Source organism: Lithobates pipiens, unplaced genomic scaffold, assembly GCF_037356315.1.
Source record: "Lithobates pipiens isolate NorthernLeopardFrog02 unplaced genomic scaffold, aLitPip1_a1.2 Scaffold_1, whole genome shotgun sequence".
NCBI lineage: Eukaryota > Metazoa > Chordata > Amphibia > Anura > Ranidae > Lithobates > Lithobates pipiens.
Genome location: NW_027507685.1, coordinates 150,951,144 through 150,970,793, shown reverse-complemented (window position 1 = coordinate 150,970,793; position 19,650 = coordinate 150,951,144). Strand labels below are relative to the sequence as shown.

The 19,650-nt window shown below is 42.8% G+C and overlaps 1 protein-coding gene across 1 annotated transcript in view; it reads left to right on the top strand.

Annotated features, from left to right (window-relative positions):
- Positions 1 to 19,650, top strand: part of PTPA (protein phosphatase 2 phosphatase activator) — a 175,024-nt gene that overhangs the window by 99,996 nt on the left and 55,378 nt on the right. Inside the window, exons 6-8 of the mRNA XM_077478505.1 lie at positions 346 to 445; positions 8,897 to 9,021; positions 10,588 to 10,688. Of these exons, the coding sequence (XP_077334631.1) occupies positions 346 to 445; positions 8,897 to 9,021; positions 10,588 to 10,688 (326 nt within the window). The remainder of the gene's footprint in view (positions 1 to 345; positions 446 to 8,896; positions 9,022 to 10,587; positions 10,689 to 19,650) is intronic.

Below are 19,650 nucleotides of genomic sequence, written 5' to 3'. Positions count from 1 at the left end.
CTCTTCCCGCTAAACAACGAACAGATGCTGGGAACTATCTTCGGCATAAGAGAATGCAAGATGCCGGCTGTACTTACACGGGCGTCCTTTGCATCATTGATTATCGAATGCCTTTTTTTAAATTAAAGATGTATCTTTTAAATGTGATTGTGGTGTTCGCTCATACCACAGCTAGTCAAGAAGAATGAGTATGCCACATAATAGGCATGCAAGAAAAATGGCTCTCCAAAGCTACTCATGAATGAGATCTAGCGGAATAAGTCTGTGTGTAATTAGAAGTATTTTACCATGAATGGGTCGATGTGATGATCAGCTTAGGTCACAGCTGTTTCTCCTTCTTTGTAGGACATGAAGCTGCGTTTGCTGCCTTCCTGTTCTGTTTGTGTAAAATCGGTGTTCTCCAGGGGGACGATCAGCTCGCCATGGTCTTCAAAATCTTCAATCGGTAAGAATTAAATAAACGGGGTGCTTGTATGGAAAAGTTGCTAAACTTAATTTTTTTTCTGTTATACTTGCCATCAGTAATATATTTAGGTTTTGTGCTGCCCTAGGCCTTACTAAACTCGTGCACCCTCTAATTTAAATATGACCCATTCCCTTAATTTGCATAGATTTCCTCATTTCCTGTTTGGCTATGGGGCAGGAAGTGAAGGGAAATCTCTGCAATTGGACAGGGATGGTAAAAAACTGCCAGGGGCTATAACCCTCCGTTATTCTATCCAAAATAAAGTAAAAAAAAAAGTGTTGCCTATAGTTCTAATTTAAGCACAAATTTCTGATAATTGTATGGAGAGGACTAAGAAGATATAACCATGCCAATGGTGCAGCAGAAAACATATAGCACATTGATGAAGGTCTGTGGTCCAGGATGATAGGACAGTCAAAATGAGAAGCGGCGCGGGACCCGATCTGTGCAAAACCACTGCACAGGGCAGGTAAGTATAACGTGTTTTTTTTTTTAATAGCAAACAAGGCTTTAATATCACTTAAATGTTTTACAAAGCTATACCTGTAAAAGGGGCCAGCAAGAAGTGATCTAGGAGCACTGAATTTTATGACTAAAGTTCCACTTAAATCAATTGCTGACCAGAAGCTGGACCAGAAATCAATTTCTGACCAGAAGCTGGTCTAAATACTAAGGGCCCTTTCACACTGCTCTATAGCAAAATCGCGGTTACAATTCATATGCCTTTTTACCACAATTTTGCTGTGTTTCAGATGCATTTCTGGTGCATTTTTGGGTTGCCTGTACCTGTGAAAATGGACATGTGACTAAAACAATGCACCAAAATCACAAATCGTTTGGTGTGCGTTTTAACTGCGATTTCCATTCATTTTAGTGAGAAACTGCGTTTTTGGTGCAGCTTTCAAAATCGCACCAAAGATACAGCATGCAGGTCTTGTCAAAGCGCATCGCACCTGTAACGCAGTGGTGTGAAGGGTCCCATAGGATTTAAAGGGAAACCTTTTTTCTTCCAAGGTAAAAATGCAGGAAAAACGTATTTGGTGTGAAAGGGCCCTAAAAGGTGCTGGGTCATGCAGGCACAACCCAACCGCCCTCTAGTATATCATTAAACACAAACTGTTGTCTCTGCTGATTACATTTGAGCATGTGGCCTGCCTGGTTTAGCACGCACGCACGTGGCTATGCTATAAAGAACATAGTTATGTTCACCTCCTCAGACTATCAATACTAAGGATGCACTGATACCAGTTTTTAACCACTTCAGCCCTGGACGATTTAACCCCCCTTCCTGACCAGAGCATTTTTTGCAATTTGGCACTGCGTTGCTTTAACTGACGCTGCAACGTTTTACCCAAATAAAATTGATGTCCTTTTTTCTCCCACAAATAGAGCTTTCTTTTGGTGGTATTTGATCACCTCTGCATTTATGAATTTTTTTGGGCTATAAACAAAAAATATTAAAAACAAATTTCTTTCTCATTTTAGGCCGATATGTATTCCTCTACATATTTTTGATTAAAAAACAAACATAATACGTGTATATTGATTGGTTTATACAAAAGTTATAGGTTCTACAAATAAGGAGATAGATTTGACATTTTTATTATTATTATTTTTTTTTTATTAGTATTGGTGGTGATCTGTGATTTTTGATTTTGTTTTTTGTTTTTATCGAAACTGCGACATTGCGGCGGACAGATCTGACACTTTTGACACTATTTTGGAACCATTTTGAGACCATTTACATTTATACAGAGATCAGAGCTAAAAATAGCCACTGATTACTGTGTAAATGTCACTGGCGGGGAAGGGGTTAAACACTAGGGGGAGATCAAGGGATTAAATGTGTTCCCTGGGTGTATTCTAACTGTAGGGGGATGGGCTACCATGTACCTGACAGAGATCACCGCTCTCAATGACAGGGAGCAGTAGATCCCTGTCACGTCACTAGGCAGAACACGGAAATGCCTTGTTTACATCCTCATCGCGATCATGGACCACCGGTGGACATTGATTCCGCAGGCAAGCTAGCCTGGAATTACAAAGGGACGCACGGGTGCGCCTTTTTGCGCACCAGTGCCATTCTGCCGACGTACATTGACGATTGGGAAGCGATAAAACCGAGTACGAATACTGATACTTTTTCTCAAAAACTCACTGATACCAATTACTGTTACCTAATTTTAGTGTCATGTGACAGGTTTTTTTTTTTTTTAGGGCTCGTTTACACTATACTGTACATGCAGTAAAAACTGATGGGAAAACCACACAGATTTCACCTGCAGAGACATCCGTTTCACAACAGTTTTTATGTGCGTTTCAGTGAGTTTTTACAGCCTGTTTACATATGTATATGCCAGCCGCAGTGCGATTTTGAAAAAGAGTCCTACGCAATTTCAGTCCGCTTCAGGTGCGATTTTTAATCTCATACACTACAATTCGCTTTGAAATCGCACCTGAATCCCTCAACGAATTCGCAACAGGACGAGCTTTGAAATGGCACAGTAAACCAGCCCACACATGTGAACAGAGTTTAAAGGTATCGGTTTCAGTATCTGAGCTTTGCACGAGTACTTGAGTATTTGTAATTCTTAGTATCAGTATCGATATTGATGCAACACTCATATATATTGGGCAAAAAACTGGAGACTGGAATACTCATTTTTACTTCTAGCTATCTGTAAACCACCCAGCAACTGAAGTCTAAAGCTGGCCATACACCTATTATCTGCAGATTTTCTATGGTAAGATGGAAAAAGTGCAAAAGATTTCTCCATGTTCACTAAACTGTGTGGATGGAGGAATCTCCCACTTTTTCCATCTAACCACAGAAAATCTGCAGATAATCTATAGGTGTATGGCTAGCTTAAATATAGCCATAGATGGACTGAAATTAAACTGGCCAAATTTTGATCAGTGTGTGGCCGTCCTGTTGGACAGAAGTTGAATGTTAGGTTGACCTCTGTAGAATGGACATGTTGGGAAAACATCAGGGGCTGCAGTCCCTGATCAGTGTATTCTGAAAGCTCTGGGTCCAGCTAGAATACAATGTCCTGGGTGAGCTTCCTCCATCTGTGTTTTTTGTTTAAAAATGTATTTCAGTCTGTTGCTTCTTTTATATTTCTGCTTTTACTTGCCTAAAATGTATATTGTGTGTGTTTTATTAGGAAACAATTTTTATTTTTTATTTTTTTATCTATGAGCCCTTTCACACGGCCTTTCAAATCAGGTCCGCCTGTCAGTTTCTCAGGCAGACCTGATCAGGCGCTCCATTCGCGCCTATGGAGCAGCGGATGTCAGCGGTGATGTGTCTGCTGACATCCAATCCTGTCCATGAAATCCAGACGAATGGAAACCCTATTTTCCATCTGTCTGGAGAATCGGAATCGGATGGAAACAGGTGGTCGGTTTTCATCCGATCTCCATAGAGAACAGCGGGGCTCTGACAGGTCCATCTCTGCACAGTGAGCGGAGACAGACCTCTCATCCTCCTGCTCAATGGGGATCAGCGGATCGATCCCTGATGAGCAAAGCAGAGTCCGTACACGGACAAGCCCTATGAAAGGACCCTATAGGATGCTGCAACAAGGAATAGTTGGCACAGGGATGCTGCCGGGGTAATGTCAGATTGCAGGGAGTATGCCGCATTCTAGAGCTGCACGATTTAAGTGTCGCAATCTTTTTCTCTTCCCGATCTTCAAAAGGCAAGTCACGATTCTTTCTAACAAGTGCAGAGAGTTCTCACAGCTGGGAAAGAAAATAAAAAATAAAAAAACAGGCAGCCTGCCAAGTTTAATCACATTACCCAAATAAGTAGAATAAAAGTATCTTTTCATTCTTTTATCAAAGGAAAGAGCTCGAGCGTGTAAATGAGGTAAGGTTAACTATTTAAAGACCAAAGCTTTTCTGACATTTTGTTGATTACAAGTAAAAATCAATATTTTCTGCTAGAAAATTTATTGGAACACCCAAAAATTACATCTACCGTATTTATCGTCGTATAACACGCACCTTAAAATCAGGGTAAAATCGTGGGTGCGTGTTATATGCCGATCCCCGCTGTCTTTGAGCCTGTGGGCGGCTTTCGGCCGTTCTCGGTGGCCGAAAGCACGATATCCGGCTCTGTATCTCAGCAGTGACATTTTTAAATGGCAAAGCTGAAAAAGACCCTGACACGCCTGCATGACAAGGCTGCAGATGGACACTGATAAGGCTGCATTGATGGGCATTTAAATGTAAGTTTTTTTTTCCTTAAAATTCCCTCCTAAACTTTGGGATAAATACGGTATGTATATATTTTTTTTTAGCAGAGACCCTATAGAATAAAATGGTGGTTGTTGCAATATTTTATGTCACACCATATTTGCGCAGCGGTCTTTCAAATGCAATTTAAAAAAAAAAAAAAAATCTATTTTAATGAATAATAATAAAAAAAAAAAATTAACATTTGCCCAATTTTAAAAAAAAATTTTTTTTGTATAATGTGAAAGATCTTACACGGCGAGAATGGTGGTTGTGCTGAATGCTGAACCAACCGACCCTCTAACTTTATTCGTATTATATTTATACTTAAAACAATCAAGTTCTAAAGATTCAGTGTTCCAAAATGTAAATCCATGCAACATCTATTTGCACAAACAAATATACAATGTGCAAAAATTAGATTCTGTAAAATATTAGTGTAATAATGAGTACAAATAAGTCCAATTATCCACTGTGTTTCTAACGACTGATATACACGACTCAAATTTCAGATGATTCATTCTGAATTGCCCAAAATGAAACCCATGGGGTGCCCTGTTGGCACCAACCAGCTCAACAAACGTCAATTGTTTAGTTGAGGTTTGTGGAAGGAGCCGGGGGGGGGGGGGGGGGGGATTGTTGGTTGAGATGCAGGAACTGTTTGGGTATTCTGACCAGACCCAGTTGTCCAGAATACTATAGTCGGAAGGGGAGATTCATCCATCCACGCTGCTTTGCATGGATGGTTAGAAATCTGTGACCCGCTGTGAACTTCAAATCAATATTGCCAAGAAGTGCTCTGATATGTGCTCCCAGCGATCTCTGATCTGACAAGAACTCTCCCTTTTACTCAGCTTTCTCGTAGAGGATGGGTCAAACTGCGCTCATTACTTGTTGCTGACCTTTTCCTTATCAACTCTCAGGGAAATTATGCATGCAAAGAAACAACCTAAATAGGGCAATAATGTATTTAAAAGTTTAAAAAAATTATAATTTAAATGAGATCTAAACCCAGGAACAAAATGTAATCTGTTGCAGCTTACCAGTCCTACAGCTGGCAATACACTGATCGAAATTCAGCCAATGCAACAGGGACTGTCCAAATTCTAAGTGTGTGGCAGGCCACACTAAACAGTAGCCAATCATTTGATTAACTGCTGTTTTAGAGACGTGTTGAAAAACTTTTCACGATCAGCCACTGCTGATATGCATTCTGACTTTTTCCATCCACCTCCTTTGTGTGCATGGAGAAATCGGTTGGTATTTTTGTTATTCAGTCTGCTGGCTTAATGAAAAAACTACCAGTGTATGGTCAACTTTAGAGGAGAGAGCTGCTTTAGTTTTCTTTTTCAGGATAAGAACATTTTCAGCAAGTACAGAAAATATCTGTTTCAAAATTGTAAACTTGGAAAAGGATTTCCAATAGCTTGCAAATGCCAACTTCAGCCACCATGGCTGGCAGGCTCTTAAGTCTGGTACATGCGGGCCAAATGCTAGGGGGTTCAACAGAACCTGGCCGTCATTTGGCCTCTGTGTACGGCAGCCTCTCTAACAGAAGCTAGACGAACAAGCGTAGTCCTGCTTTTGTAGAATGGGCATGCCAGAAAAACATCTGCTGATTGGCATTCAGTCAGCACTCGTACACCTTGACTCTGAGATGGGGATGGGGGGGGGGGGGTCCACCTGTCAGAACACAATAGCTCAGCGGGGAGATCACTGTACTAAAATCGTATAGTTAGTACAGCAACCTCCTTCCGAGCTCCTCAGTTTTTTTTTGGGGGGGGGGGGGTTCGTTCAGCCCATTGAGCTGAATGAAAAAAAAAAACTCAGTGTGTACATGGCACAAACATGCATTAAAAAGTTTATTTACTAAAGAAATAGAACTATAAATTTACAGCACTTACAGGTACGCCTTAATCTAGGCTTACCACTTTACAAAATTCTGGTTTGGCCACATCTTAATTATGCCATCCAGTTTTGGTCACCGGTCCTCGGAAATGATATGCTGGAACTGGAGAGAGTCAAAAAAAGGGCAGCAAAGCTAAAAAGGGGGTTGGAGGACCTCAGTTATGAGGAACAACTAACAAACAAGAAACTTATTCTCTCTGGGCAAGAGATTCTTTAAAAGGGGATTGGATTGCAATATGGAAATCTTTAAATGGTGACTCCAGCATTGAGAGGAAAGCTTTCAACCTGAGATATCAGACACACGGCCACATGGTGAGGTTGAACGGGAGGTGGTTCAATCTTATAACTTGCATAAATATTACTTTTAGAGCTCTAAGTATGTGGAACTCAGTGGATTCCCAGCACCCGGATGAGAAGGTCAGTGTACACGTTTATCCAGATTCAATGCAGATAATCCCTACAGCCCTCAGGCTTAATATGGCCATATGGGGAACTCTCCCTCCAGTTTGGCATTTACCTTAGATACTACACACATTGATGGCTGGGGTTTCATATTGAAGGTACTCGGAAATTCCTCCTTTCTCCGTTCGCTCTTTTGGCAGCCTTTAAAGAGGAAGTAAACCCTGATGGGTTTACTTCCTCTTTGTTTCCCTGCAAAGGCAAAGCATAATGTGCTACTATGCATCGCATAGTAGCCCATTATATGTCACTTACCTGACGCAAGAGCCTACGATGTCCCTAATTTCCTTGCTGGCTGGAAGCGTCCATCTTCCTTCCAGGGGCACGGACTCCGGCTCTGTGACTGGCCGGAGTGGCGTGACATCACTCCTGTGCACGAGCGCAGGAGTCCGCAGTCACGGCATGTCCTTTAATGAAAACGGCACGCCGTGACACCTTCTAAAGTGCGCATGCGCAGAAGGAATCCTTGTACGGGGAATTGTAAATATCTCCTAAACCATGTAAGTTTAGGACATATTTACAGCACTTACAGGTACGCCTTAATCTAGGCTTACCTGTAGATGAAAGTGTGTTGTAAGGGTTTACAACAACTTTAATGTGGCTTCTTGTTAGCCACATGTGAGTGGATTCTCCCCCATTGGAGCGTGTACCGCACAAGGGTACGGGATCGCTGACTGATTTTTACCGGAACTCCGGCCAGGAGAATCTCTGTGCATGCCCTCTATTGCATATTAATCCCCTGAGGAAGACTTTGAGCACGCATGTTGAAATGCGTTGGGAATTTGCATTTTAAATACTGATAAATATTGTTGCATGATTGCAATAATATAAAATTGAATATTCACACATTTTTGACCGGAGCTCATATTTTAATTGTTTACGTGTGTTTATGATTCGTTGTTACAATTTCTAATAAAGTCCTTTTAAACAATTCAATGTTTTGATCTCTGCTGTGAAAAAAAGAACACTGGGGGAGACTTTCCCATGGTCTGTGGAACTCCCTTCCGCAATTGTTGGTGTCAGTGTGGAGTGTAGATAAATAATAAAAATGTTAGATGTGTTTCTTAGCTAAAAAAATGTACAGGGATGTGGAAAGTGGAAGTGCCCATCTGTGATGCCTGTCAGTGCCACCTATCAGTGCTGCATATTAGTACCACCTCATCAGTGCCCATCAATAAAGGAGAAAAATTTACCTATTTACAAAGTTCTGTAACAGAAACTAAGAAAAGCCTTTTTTTTTTCAAAATTTTTGTCCTTTTTTATTTGTTTAGCCAAACATAAAAAACACAGTAGTGATTAAATACCACCAAAAAAAAGCTCTATCTGTCTCCAAAAAATGATGCCATTCAAAATGCAACAGTGCTGAAAGCTGAAGTGCCCAATATTAGAGCGGTTAAATAAAAACCTTTTAGAATCACTTTAATCGTATGCCTGAAAATACTACGCCTTATGGATTGTGAAAAAAAATAACTACTGGGGTCAGACGGACTGTAGAATTAGAAAAAAAGAATTATGTGTTTTTCCTCTTAATGGAGTAGAGGTAGTTTGGTAATCTTTATTACAGTCAGTGTAGGGATTGGATAGTGCACATTGTATATGAATTTGGAATATTCAGGAACCTTCTAAGGGTATGATTACTTTTACAAGAAAGATTTGGAGGTCCAGTATTTAGGCCCATTCACTGGGGTCCTGTGCCTGACCACCAAAGTGCTCAGTAAAAAGCCTTCTTTGGTAGCTTGTAGTAATTGCTTTGTGAATGTCACCATTGTCCGTGAATTACTTTGATGTCTTCTCTCCCTCTGCTCTTCTTTATATTTGCAGTTACCTTGAAGTCATGCGAAAGCTGCAGAAAACCTATAGAATGGAGCCTGCAGGCAGCCAAGGGGTCTGGGGCCTTGATGACTTTCAGTTTCTTCCTTTTATATGGGGCAGCGCTCAGCTTGTAGGTAAAAATAACTGTATTTGTAGGACAGTTGTTTTCTTTATTTCACATGTTGCAGTTATTAAAGAGGAACTTTGGATTTATAAAAGAGGTTGGGGGGGAGAGGTTGGGTTTAAAGCAGAACTCTGCCTGAAAACAATATTTTGACAAGTACACTAAAAAATAAATTGAAACTAATGAAGGGTGTGCAATGTGTATAGGCTGTAGATCTCTGTAAAACTCTTACTTTCATTCGTCCTGTACAGTATAGCAATAAATGAACATTCTGGCATTGAGACATACACTTCAGATCTGATAGCTTTGCACTTCCTCTATTCAGTAAATATGAATGGAGGAGGTGTGGATCAATGTCACAATCTCCCCTCCCCAATCACAAAACGTCTTGTATTCCAGGAAAACAATGCAAGACATTTACTGAATGGGCAAGTGTGCAATGCAATCGGAACTGTACTCCATCTGAGGGTGTAAATCTCAGTGCTATATGTTCAGTGTTTACTATATTGTATGAAGAAAAGTACCAGTTTTACAGAACGCTACAGACTACAAACATAGCATACATTTTTATTAGTGCTAATTTATTTTTATAGTACACATACAAATAATATGCAGTAGTAACTATATACATGAAGTAACACTTTTTCAAAAGCAGATCAGCTATGGCAACCTCTGGCTTTTCTCTCAATATAGTATTCCCTTAAGCCCCATACACACGATCAGAAATTCAGCCAGCAAAAGTCAGACGAGAGCTTTTGGTCAGAAATTCTGACTGTGTGTATGCTCCATTGGACTTTTGCTGGCAGAATTCCAGCCAAGAAAAGATTGAGAGCAGGTTCTCTATTTTTCAGTCGGAAAAAGTTCCGATCGGAAATTCCGATTGTCTGTACAGATTCCGACGCGCAAAATTCCTACGCATGCTCGGAAGCATTGAACTTCATTTTCTCGGCTCGTCGCGGTGTTGCATGTCACTGCGTTCTTGACAGTCCAAAGATCAGAAAACTTGTGTGTGACCGTATGTATGCAAGCCAAGCTGGAGCGGAATTCCGTCGGGAAAAAACATCCAAGTTTTTTCCAACGGAAAATCCGCTCGTGTGAACGGGGCATTAAAGAAAGTAGGAGCCTAGACGGAAACAATACTTCTATGTTTCCTAGTGCAGTAAACATTGTGAGTGACAGAGAAAGCTGCAGATTTTGAATAAATAGTGTCAAACACTTGCTGTGTAGTGTGGCAGGGGTGTCGGAATCACAAAATTAATAGAATTCAAGATTTTTTTGGTGTGTAAAACAGCTTATATGTGCATGCCAATAGTGTATTTAGTGGTTTAGCTGGAGGTCTATTTTAATACATTCACATGATAGCCACAGTGGGGATTGTAGGCCCTGTTGAGTACAGTTCTTGTAGAACCCGTGCAGACCACTAACAGCAGTTTTGGTTTGTTCCTTTTAATATTTGGCCTAGCAAACGCATCTGCCATGTATTATTTTATAAGCGCAGGGTATGCACACATACATTGGTTGTTTTCAGGACTGCAGATTGTGGAACATAAGTTCACCTATAGCCAATATTTTGCAGACAATTCTACACTGGAACCCAGGCATTTTTTGGACGAGAGGGTGGTGAATGAAAATAACAAGGATTTTATGTTCCTGGAATGCATCCAGTTTATAACACAGGTAAGGCCGACTTCTTTCTCATAAAAGTCTTTACTATGTCACTGCAAATAACATTCATCAGCATCTTCCCACAGCAACCAGTCTCAATTAGCACTACGCCAGAAACTGATAGCAAGAGCCTATGCCTACATAGGTTATATAGTATCCAATACGCCATATTTATTAAAAAACTGTTTTGCTTTCAGCACTAAAGACACCAAGCGCTTCTTACCTGTTTAGGATCCCTATGGGTCATTGCTATTATGTAATCAAAAAAGAAGTTTCCAGCCTATCGGCACACTCAGCCCCTTATGGTGCAATGCCATTGGGTCTAAAGCCGGCCATACACTAGTAGTTTTTTTTAACAAACGTTCCTACAAATATGATCATCAATACATTGGATTACCTGATGAATGTTATTCGAAAAAGTACTTGTATAAAACATTTTGCTTTTAACTTTCAATTTTTTGTTTAAATGGACTTTCCAGAAGAAAAAAAAAAAAACAGATTTACTGTCAGAAATTACATTGAGTAGCCACACACTATAGCACTTCATTGGAAAACTGCTGTAGTTCCCTTTCCTCAAATTATTTCTAGGATTGATGAAATTATGATTATGGAAAAAATCTTTCATACACTTAAGGCAGAGCTCCAGGCTCCATCAGAAAAAAAATACTGTAGCTGCTGACTTTTAATATTAGGACACTAACCTGTCCATAAATCCAGCGGTGTCTTCACATGAGCCGATTTTTCTGATGGGGAGAGGAGGCAAATAAGCGGAGCTTCTCCTTTTGTGTGGTGCTCCACTTTAATAATAGGAAGAGATCATTCAATCTTAAATGGGACCCTTGGTTTCTCTATAGAATTCCAAATGGTATTTAGATTAAAAGGCCTGATTTTATAACACAGCGTCTTGATTTTTTATTTTTTTTCTTCTTCTTTTAAAAGGAAAATGAGAGAGAGGATAGAGTTATGATATACTTATTTAATACATTATGTGAATGTGACTTAATTCTTGTACCCTGTTTTGTTCTTCTTTTTCTTAAATCGAGAAGTAACATAATTCTATGTATTTTTGATACTTTATACAACTAAATTGTTCTATGGCATTTCATATATATCAATTGATATATTTATGTACTATAATTGTTACCTCTCAAGTTGTCAAAGTTTGTAAAAAAATTATAATTTTGAACTACATTGAGGAACTTTTCCCGTCTTGCTTTCTCGTTGCTATAGTAAAAAAACGAACACCAATTTGACACCACTAACGATTTCAAAATTAAACAAATATTCTTAAGATGAAAACTTTTAAATAAAATTATACTTTTGTATAGCCAGCTTAGGAAACTGGTTACAATTATATTGGTTCTGAATGGCCCACAAGTGACTAATGGCCAGCTCAATATGGACCCAACTAATAGGTTCTATCCTACATCACACTGCTTATGCATATGAACTGAATATGGAAGGGCAGCTGAGATGAACACTACGATGTTCTAGTTTTAATTCCCATCCTTATGCCTACTGTAGGGGCTGGGATGTGGGGGAGTTTACCCTATTTGGAACATTTCCTAATGTTTTTGTGTACCACAATGCATTTTTGTGTCATGGTAACACAGGTAATATGTTGGTTGGTACCGGCCAACACTGGTAATGTTGGTTGGAGGGAGCTGGGAGGCAGGAAAACATTTGCTCCCCTTGGGTCAGTACACATAATATACATACATTGGGCTGGTAGCCTTGAGTGGAGATACTCCACCATTCAAACCTTTTTTTAGTATTTTATTTTTGGGACTACGCTCCATTTTCACAGTGGAGTAGTTATATTTGGCTCTAAAAACAACTTTTTGTTTACAATTCTTGCCTTATAACATACTATTTGTATCATATGTGTAAAAAGGTGTGTTACAATAAATTACGGTATGTTCTTTAACACCCACCTTGGCAACCAGTCACTGTGGCATCACTGCTCATTTGGTGGTGGAGTGGTATGCTTTATTTAGGTAACTGTCCCTACCGTAGAAAGGCCAGTTAGTTGTGTTGCTTCTATGGCCAAATATTCCCTGTATTCTTCTAGTTGGTTAAAAAAAAAAAATGGAGACCACCTAAAACTGCTCACCAAAGTTTCTGACCATGGATGTATTTTAGTGACAGCTAGTAGGTAGAAAAATGGCTGTGGTGGACTCCTACAGCTATTTTTATTTTCAGTACATTTTTATTGAGTTTTGTACATTGTACAACAATTGTGCATCAGATATACAAAAGAAAATTGAAGAACAAGAATGTGTTGGTGTAACATTCTACTATAAAAGAACACTCTATTAGTAGGTATGTCCACATCATATTAACGTACAGTGAGGGGAAAGTATTTGATCCCTTACTGATTTTGTACATTTGCTCACTGACAAAAAAAATGATCAGTCTATAATGAATTTTTTTGACCAATAGATTTTATTAGGGGGTTTACATGTTTACATACATCCCTATTTAGAAAAAGAGGTAGAATTAAATGTGGTATGTAGTACACCAGTAGACAATTCACATGCTACTTATAACGATTTGGGTGGGTTACTTAAAATGCTCCTCCAGTTCTCAATGTAGAGATCTGTGTCAAGGTGGACTCCCAATATCCCACCAATATCCAATAGAAAAAAACGACGGGACACGTTGTCCAATCCAATGCAAAATTTATTTTTATCAAATGCTCTTCAAGGCATAAAATTGTTACATGCAATTACATTACTTGAAGAGCATTTGATATAAATACATTTTCTCATATCGTCTTCCAGGACAGCCTTTGAGATATAGGGCTCCTCCCTCCGGGGCAGGAAACACGTCAAGCCAATTAAATAAAAGGTGTGGTCCTCCAGGCCCTCCTCAGTTTTTGTGTTTCCTGCCGGACGGGAAGGAGCATGTTTGGAACTGGTAAGGGGAGCTCCTTCTCAGGGGTTTTGCCTGGGGAGAGCACCTTGATGGACCTGACCCTTAGCACCCCTCGGTCCGTACGAAGGGAGGAGAGGGTAGCTTTCAGTCCCCGCTGCCATTTAAAACGTTCGGAGAGAACGGGACCCCGATGCGCGGCAATCTCCCCCTCGGAGCGCTAACCGCTAGTACCTGTTGGTCGGATGGCGGCGGGAGACGTTCGTTCCACCGACCGGCGTCCGGGTACTGTGAGCGGTGCGTTCGTAAGGAACGCACGGCGTCGGGGCGGAGACTTTGCGTTCTGGCGTACGGAAGTGGGAGAGACGCACTTCCGCCGGATTCGCATCATCAGGGGGTGCCGCAGGACCTGTTCCAGTCCTTTGGGCGCGGCGGTGTGACTACAGGGTTGCCTGGAGCGGTGTGAAGGCTCAGAGAGACTGAGTGAGACACAGGAACCATGGAGAGTGCAGTTGTGCAGGTGGACTCCGGTTCAACAGGCTCCAGTACCTCTCAGGTAAGCTTGGTGAGGGCAGACCAGGACTTACACTGGGGGGTGGGGGGTCACTCTGACCTATAGTACCTTCCCGGGGTGGAGAACCTGCTGGTGAAGGGGGGCACTTCCTAGGCGGACCCTAGAAGCACAGTGGTGTGGTCAGGGGTGGTATTTTAATGGGACCCTGTTTTTTTCTTTGTTGGTAGGTTAAACAGGACAGAGCCCAGATACCTTTGCCCAGAAGGAAATGTGCCGTGTGTGGGCTAAGTTAGGCACCGGTTGGGGGAAGCCGCTTGCCCGGATTGTGTCAGTAGCCTGGTGAAAGAGGACTCGGTGGCAGCTTGTCACAATGTTTTAACATCCGTAAAGGATGAAATTGCATCCACTTTCCAGTCATTTAAAAGCATGATGGATAGGGTGCAGGGTCCCTCTGTCTCTTTACCCAGGGCTGTGAGTTTGCCTTCCTTATCCGAACCAAGTCAGGTGGATAGGGAGAGGTTACCCAGGTCATTAGCCTCCTCTAGGACAGAGTCTACTTCTGAATCTGAGGGGGAGGAAGAGGCCATTAGATCTGCCAGATACAAGCTGTCTTTGGATGAGGTGGGTGACCTCCTCAAGGCTATATATGACACTTTGGAGATCAACAGGTCCAGCTTTCAAAACACGACATGATGTATCAAGGGTCGATTGTAATGAAAGACAGGGTATTCCCCGTCCATAGGTCGCTAGTGGAGGCGATTCTGCTGGAGTGGGAACAACCGGAAAAAAGGCAATTTTTTTCAAGTAGCCTTAAAAGGAGGTTCCCTTTTGAGTCGGATGCGGTGCATCCCTGGAACAAGGTTCCCAAATTAGATGCTCCCTTGGCTAAGGTCTCTAAGAAGACAGATTTGGCCTTTGATGATATGGGTTCACTCAGGGATCCTACGGATAAGAGGGGAGATGTGCTGCTTAAGAGAGCCTGAGGATGCCTCTTCCAGCGGGCTTAAACCGGCCCTAGCAGCTACCTGTGTGGCCAGAAACTTGGAGTGTTGGCTTACACAGTTACAATCGCATATTTCTGCGGGTACTTCTAGGCAGCAGCTGTTGAAGTCCTTTCCGCTACTGTTCAAGGCTGTGGGCTTTTTAGCTGATGCCTCTGCAGAATCAGTCAAACTGGCTGCTAGATCTGCAGCACTAGTGAACGTTGCCAGAAGGGCCGTTTGGCTTAAAACCTGGTCAGGAGACACCGCTTCAAAATTGAGGTTATGTGGATTACCCTTTTCAGGGGACCATTTGTTCGGGCCCGGCCTGCAAGAGGCGTTAGAGCGCACGCAGGATAGGAAGAAAGCTTTCCCAGAAAGGAAAAAGAGACCAGAAGGGAAGCGCCTTTTTCGAAGCCCCAGGCAGCAGAACCTACAGGAACGGGAGGTTCGCCCCAAAAAGCATTGGCAAGGGAAGGGGCAAAGGAGGAATCTTATTCAGTCCTCCTCAACCCTCCCCTAAAACACAGTGACTCCTGCGTCCCGGTGGGAGGAAGACTGGGGAAGTTCCTCCCACACTGGGAAGCTTCAACCGAAAGTCCGTTCATTCGAGATATAATAAGGAACGGCTACAGGTTGGAATTTGGTTCAGTTCCCCTCCCAAATTTTCAAGTAACAAGGTTACCAAGGGACCAAGAGAAAGCAGAGGCTTTGGCTCTTCTTCTGGGGGATCTGGTGGACCAAGAAGGAATGGCGCAGGTGCCTCAGGAGGAGCGAGGCTTGGGGGTTAACTCCCACGTATTTGTGGTAAAGTAACCTTCGGGAAAGTTCAGGTTAATACTGAATCTCCGCCCCCTAAACAGATTCATAAAATACAAGCGGTTCCGGGTGGGGTCAATCTTCTCGGTAACCAAGTTCCTGTTTCAGGGCTGTCACATGGCCACAGTGGATCTCAGGGATGCATATTGGCATATCCCGATTCATCTGGAATCTCAGAGATTTCTCAGGTTGGCGGTGAGGTTGAACACGGGTGTGTTACACCTCCAGTCTCGAGCTCTCCCCTTCGGGCTTTCAGCCTCACCAAGAATCTTTATAAAGGTTCTGGCAGAGGCACTGGCCCCATTAAGGCTCAAGGCTATAACAGTGATCCCATATCTGGACGATCTACTGTTCACATAGCCCAGTCGGCCCAACAGCTGCAGAGGGACATACAGGAGGCCTTGGTTTTTCTGCGCTCACTGGGGTGGCTGATAAACCAGGAAAAATCCCAGCTGACCCCCTCACAGGAGGTCCTGTATTTAGGATACAGGATTTCTTCGATGGAAATGAGGGTATTCCTTCCGGAGGAGAAGATCTGCAAGCTAGAGCAGGCGGTAGCCCAGCTTCAATCTGGTCGGGAAGCCCAGATCAGGGAGGTTATGAGAGTCCTGGGGTTGATGACATCATGCTTTCCAGCGGTGGTCTGGGCAAGGCATCATCAGCGCCCTTTACAGAGACTCATGCTCCGTTATTGGGATGGCAGGCAGGAGAGCCTGGATCAGGTTATGCCCCTATCCTCGGCAGTCAGGAGGTCTCTTTGGTGGTGGCGGGCCCAGGTCAACCTAGACAGGGGTCTCCCCTGGTCCCCACAAGCTACGGTGGTGGTCACGACCAATGCCAGTACGCTGGGTTGGGGTGCCCACCTAGAGGGAAGCTTAGCCCAGGGTTCCTGGTCGAACCTAGAGACAGGTCGTTCCTCAAACCAGAAGGAACTTCTGGCAGTTTGGAAGGCTATAGAAACCTTCCAGTCCCAGTTACATGGCAGGGATCTGCAAGTTCGCTCAGACAATGTGGCAGCAGTAGCCTACCTGGACAAGCAAGGGGGAACCAAAAGCCCTGCACTCCAGATAGGTCAGGACGAGTGGTCCCTCAACAAGGAAGTGTTCGAGGAGATTGTGTCATGCCGGGGAAGGCCAGAAATAGACCTATTTGCAACAGAAGGCAACAGGAAGGTGACGCACTTTTTTTCGGTTCACCCACAGGATCGGGCCAGGGGGATAGACGCCCTTGCCAATCCATGGCTGTTCGGCCTGTGTTATGCCTTTCCTCCCGTAAGGATGGTGGCGGAGGTCCTGCAGAAGTTCCGTTCGGAGACTACGGACCTATATTAGTAGCTCCTTTTTGGCCAAGGAGACCCTGGTTTGCCAGCATAAAGAGATTGGCCGTCCATCCTCCGCTGTTTCTACCAGTCAGGGAGGATTTACTTTCCCAGGGGCTGATCCGGTGTCCTCAGATAGAGAGGCTCAAGCTTGCGGCCTGGTATCTGAGGAACAAATCTTAAGGTCACAGGGTTTCTCAGAAAGAGTGATTATGACCTTGTTAGAATGCCGTAAACCAGTTGCTAGGGCAATTTACGCCAAGGTAGGAAAGAGGTTTAATTCCTGGTTGCGAGAACAGGGAATTGCAAGCCCCGGGGTCCCGGCAGTCCTGGACTTTCTACAAGCAGGGGTAGAGCTGGGCCTATCTATCAGCACTCTAAAGGTACAGGTGGCGGCCTTAAGCGTTTTCCTTCAGTCCTCCCTTCAGCAGAATCCATTTGTCAGGAACTTCTTCAAGGCTCTGTCTAGATCCAGGCCTGTCAGAATGAAGACCTGTCCTACCTGGGATTTGGCCTTGGTTCTTAGGGCTTTGACCCAAGACCCATTTGAACCATTAGAGGGAGCATCACTTAAGTGGATGGTACTAAAGACTGTGTTTTTGATAGCGATCACGTCAGCTAGAAGGGTCAGTGATCGGCAGGCACTCTCGGTCAGAGAGCCATTTTTGTTAATCTTAGAGGACAGGGTAGTACTTAAGACTGACCCTAGTTTTCTTCCTAAAGTGGTGTCCACTCTTCATAGGACACAGGATATTATTTTGCCAACTTTTTTCTCAACCTCAGACGAGGACGAGGCGAGATCTTTAAGTTTGTTAGACATCAGGAGAAGTCTATTAATTTTTCTAGAAGCCACTAGGGTCTTCAGGAAGTCAGACTCACTTTTTGTTAATTTTTCGGGCGCCCGCAATGGCTGCAAGGCGTCCAAAGCGTCTATCGCCAGGTGGATACGGATGGCGATAGTTAAAGCCTATGAGTTAGAGGGGAAGCAGGCACCCTTAGTTAAGGCACACTCTACAAGGGCGGTTTCCACATCGTGGGCAGAGAGGGCTGGAGCCTCTCCGGAGGAGATCTGCAAAGCAGCAACGTGGTCCAGCTACTCAACGTTTGCAAGACATTACCGTCTGGATTTATGGTCTGATAAAGAACAGACTTTTGGACGTAAGGTCCTCCAGGCAGTGGTCCCGCCCTGACAAGGTGAGCTCCTTGCTTATCATCTCAAAGGCTGTCCTGGAAGACGATATGAGAAAACCGGAGTTAGACTTACCGGTAACTCTTTTTCTAGGAGTCTTCCAGGACAGCCTGGCTTCCCACCCAAAGTTGTTTAAATTGGACTAAGTGGTGAGGATGTGTATTAACGTGATTGTTAGTGTGTTATGTCTTTCAGAGCCTCCTGGCGGTTCTTGGAGTAAAACTGAGGAGGGCCTGGAGGACCACACCTTTTATTTAATTGGCTTGACGTGTTTCCTGTCCCGGAGGGAGGAGCCCTATATCTCAAAGGCTGTCCTGGAAGACTCCTAGAAAAAGAGTTACCGGTAAGTCTAACTCCGGTTTTGCATGTATAACGCTCATTTTTCCCCCCTTAAAATCAGGGGAAAATCGTAGGTGTGTGTTATAGGCCAATCCCTGCTGTCTGTAAGGGCAAGAGGAGCGCCGCCGACATAGACCGAGCTGAGCAGAATGTACTGTGTACTCTGCTACACTCGGCTCCGCTTGTAGACATGCCCAGTCCTGCCATTGGACCAGTGTTGTGTCCCATCATAGGAGCAAGGCCAAGGGACATGACGTGTTACTGCGAGTGGAGCTGAGTACACAGTAGACTCAGCTCGGCTCCCACCCATCATGCTGCAATTTTGGGCAAGGCTGCAGGTGGACACTGGGCAAGGCTGCATTGATGGGTATTTAAAAAGTTTTTTTCCTTAAACTTCCCTCCTAAACTTGGGGTGCATGTTATATGCCGGCGTGTGTTATACGATAAGTGTGTGTGTGTGTGTGTATGTATGTATGTGTGTGTGTGTGTGTGTGTATGTATGTATGTGTGTGTGTGTGTATGTATGTATGTATGTATGTATGTATATATATATATATATATATATATATATATATATATATATATATATATATATATATATATATATATATATATATATATATATTGTGTGTGTGTGTGTGTATATATATATATATATATATATATATATATATATATATATATATATATATATATAATATGGCTTCCAACCCTACTGATGCACATATCTATACTTTCAATTGCATTAATCTGAAGAGATATAAGTGGGTATTCCCTATAATATTAGTTTAGGCATCTACACATCAGACATACTAGAAACACAATGCCTCAAGAAGTAGTGGCCTTGCTATCTAAAAATTCGAAAGCATTTCGCCTCAGCTCCTAGTTGTGAGCAAACTCCTTGCAATGTATATAATCACCATGTGTTTACTTATTTACCA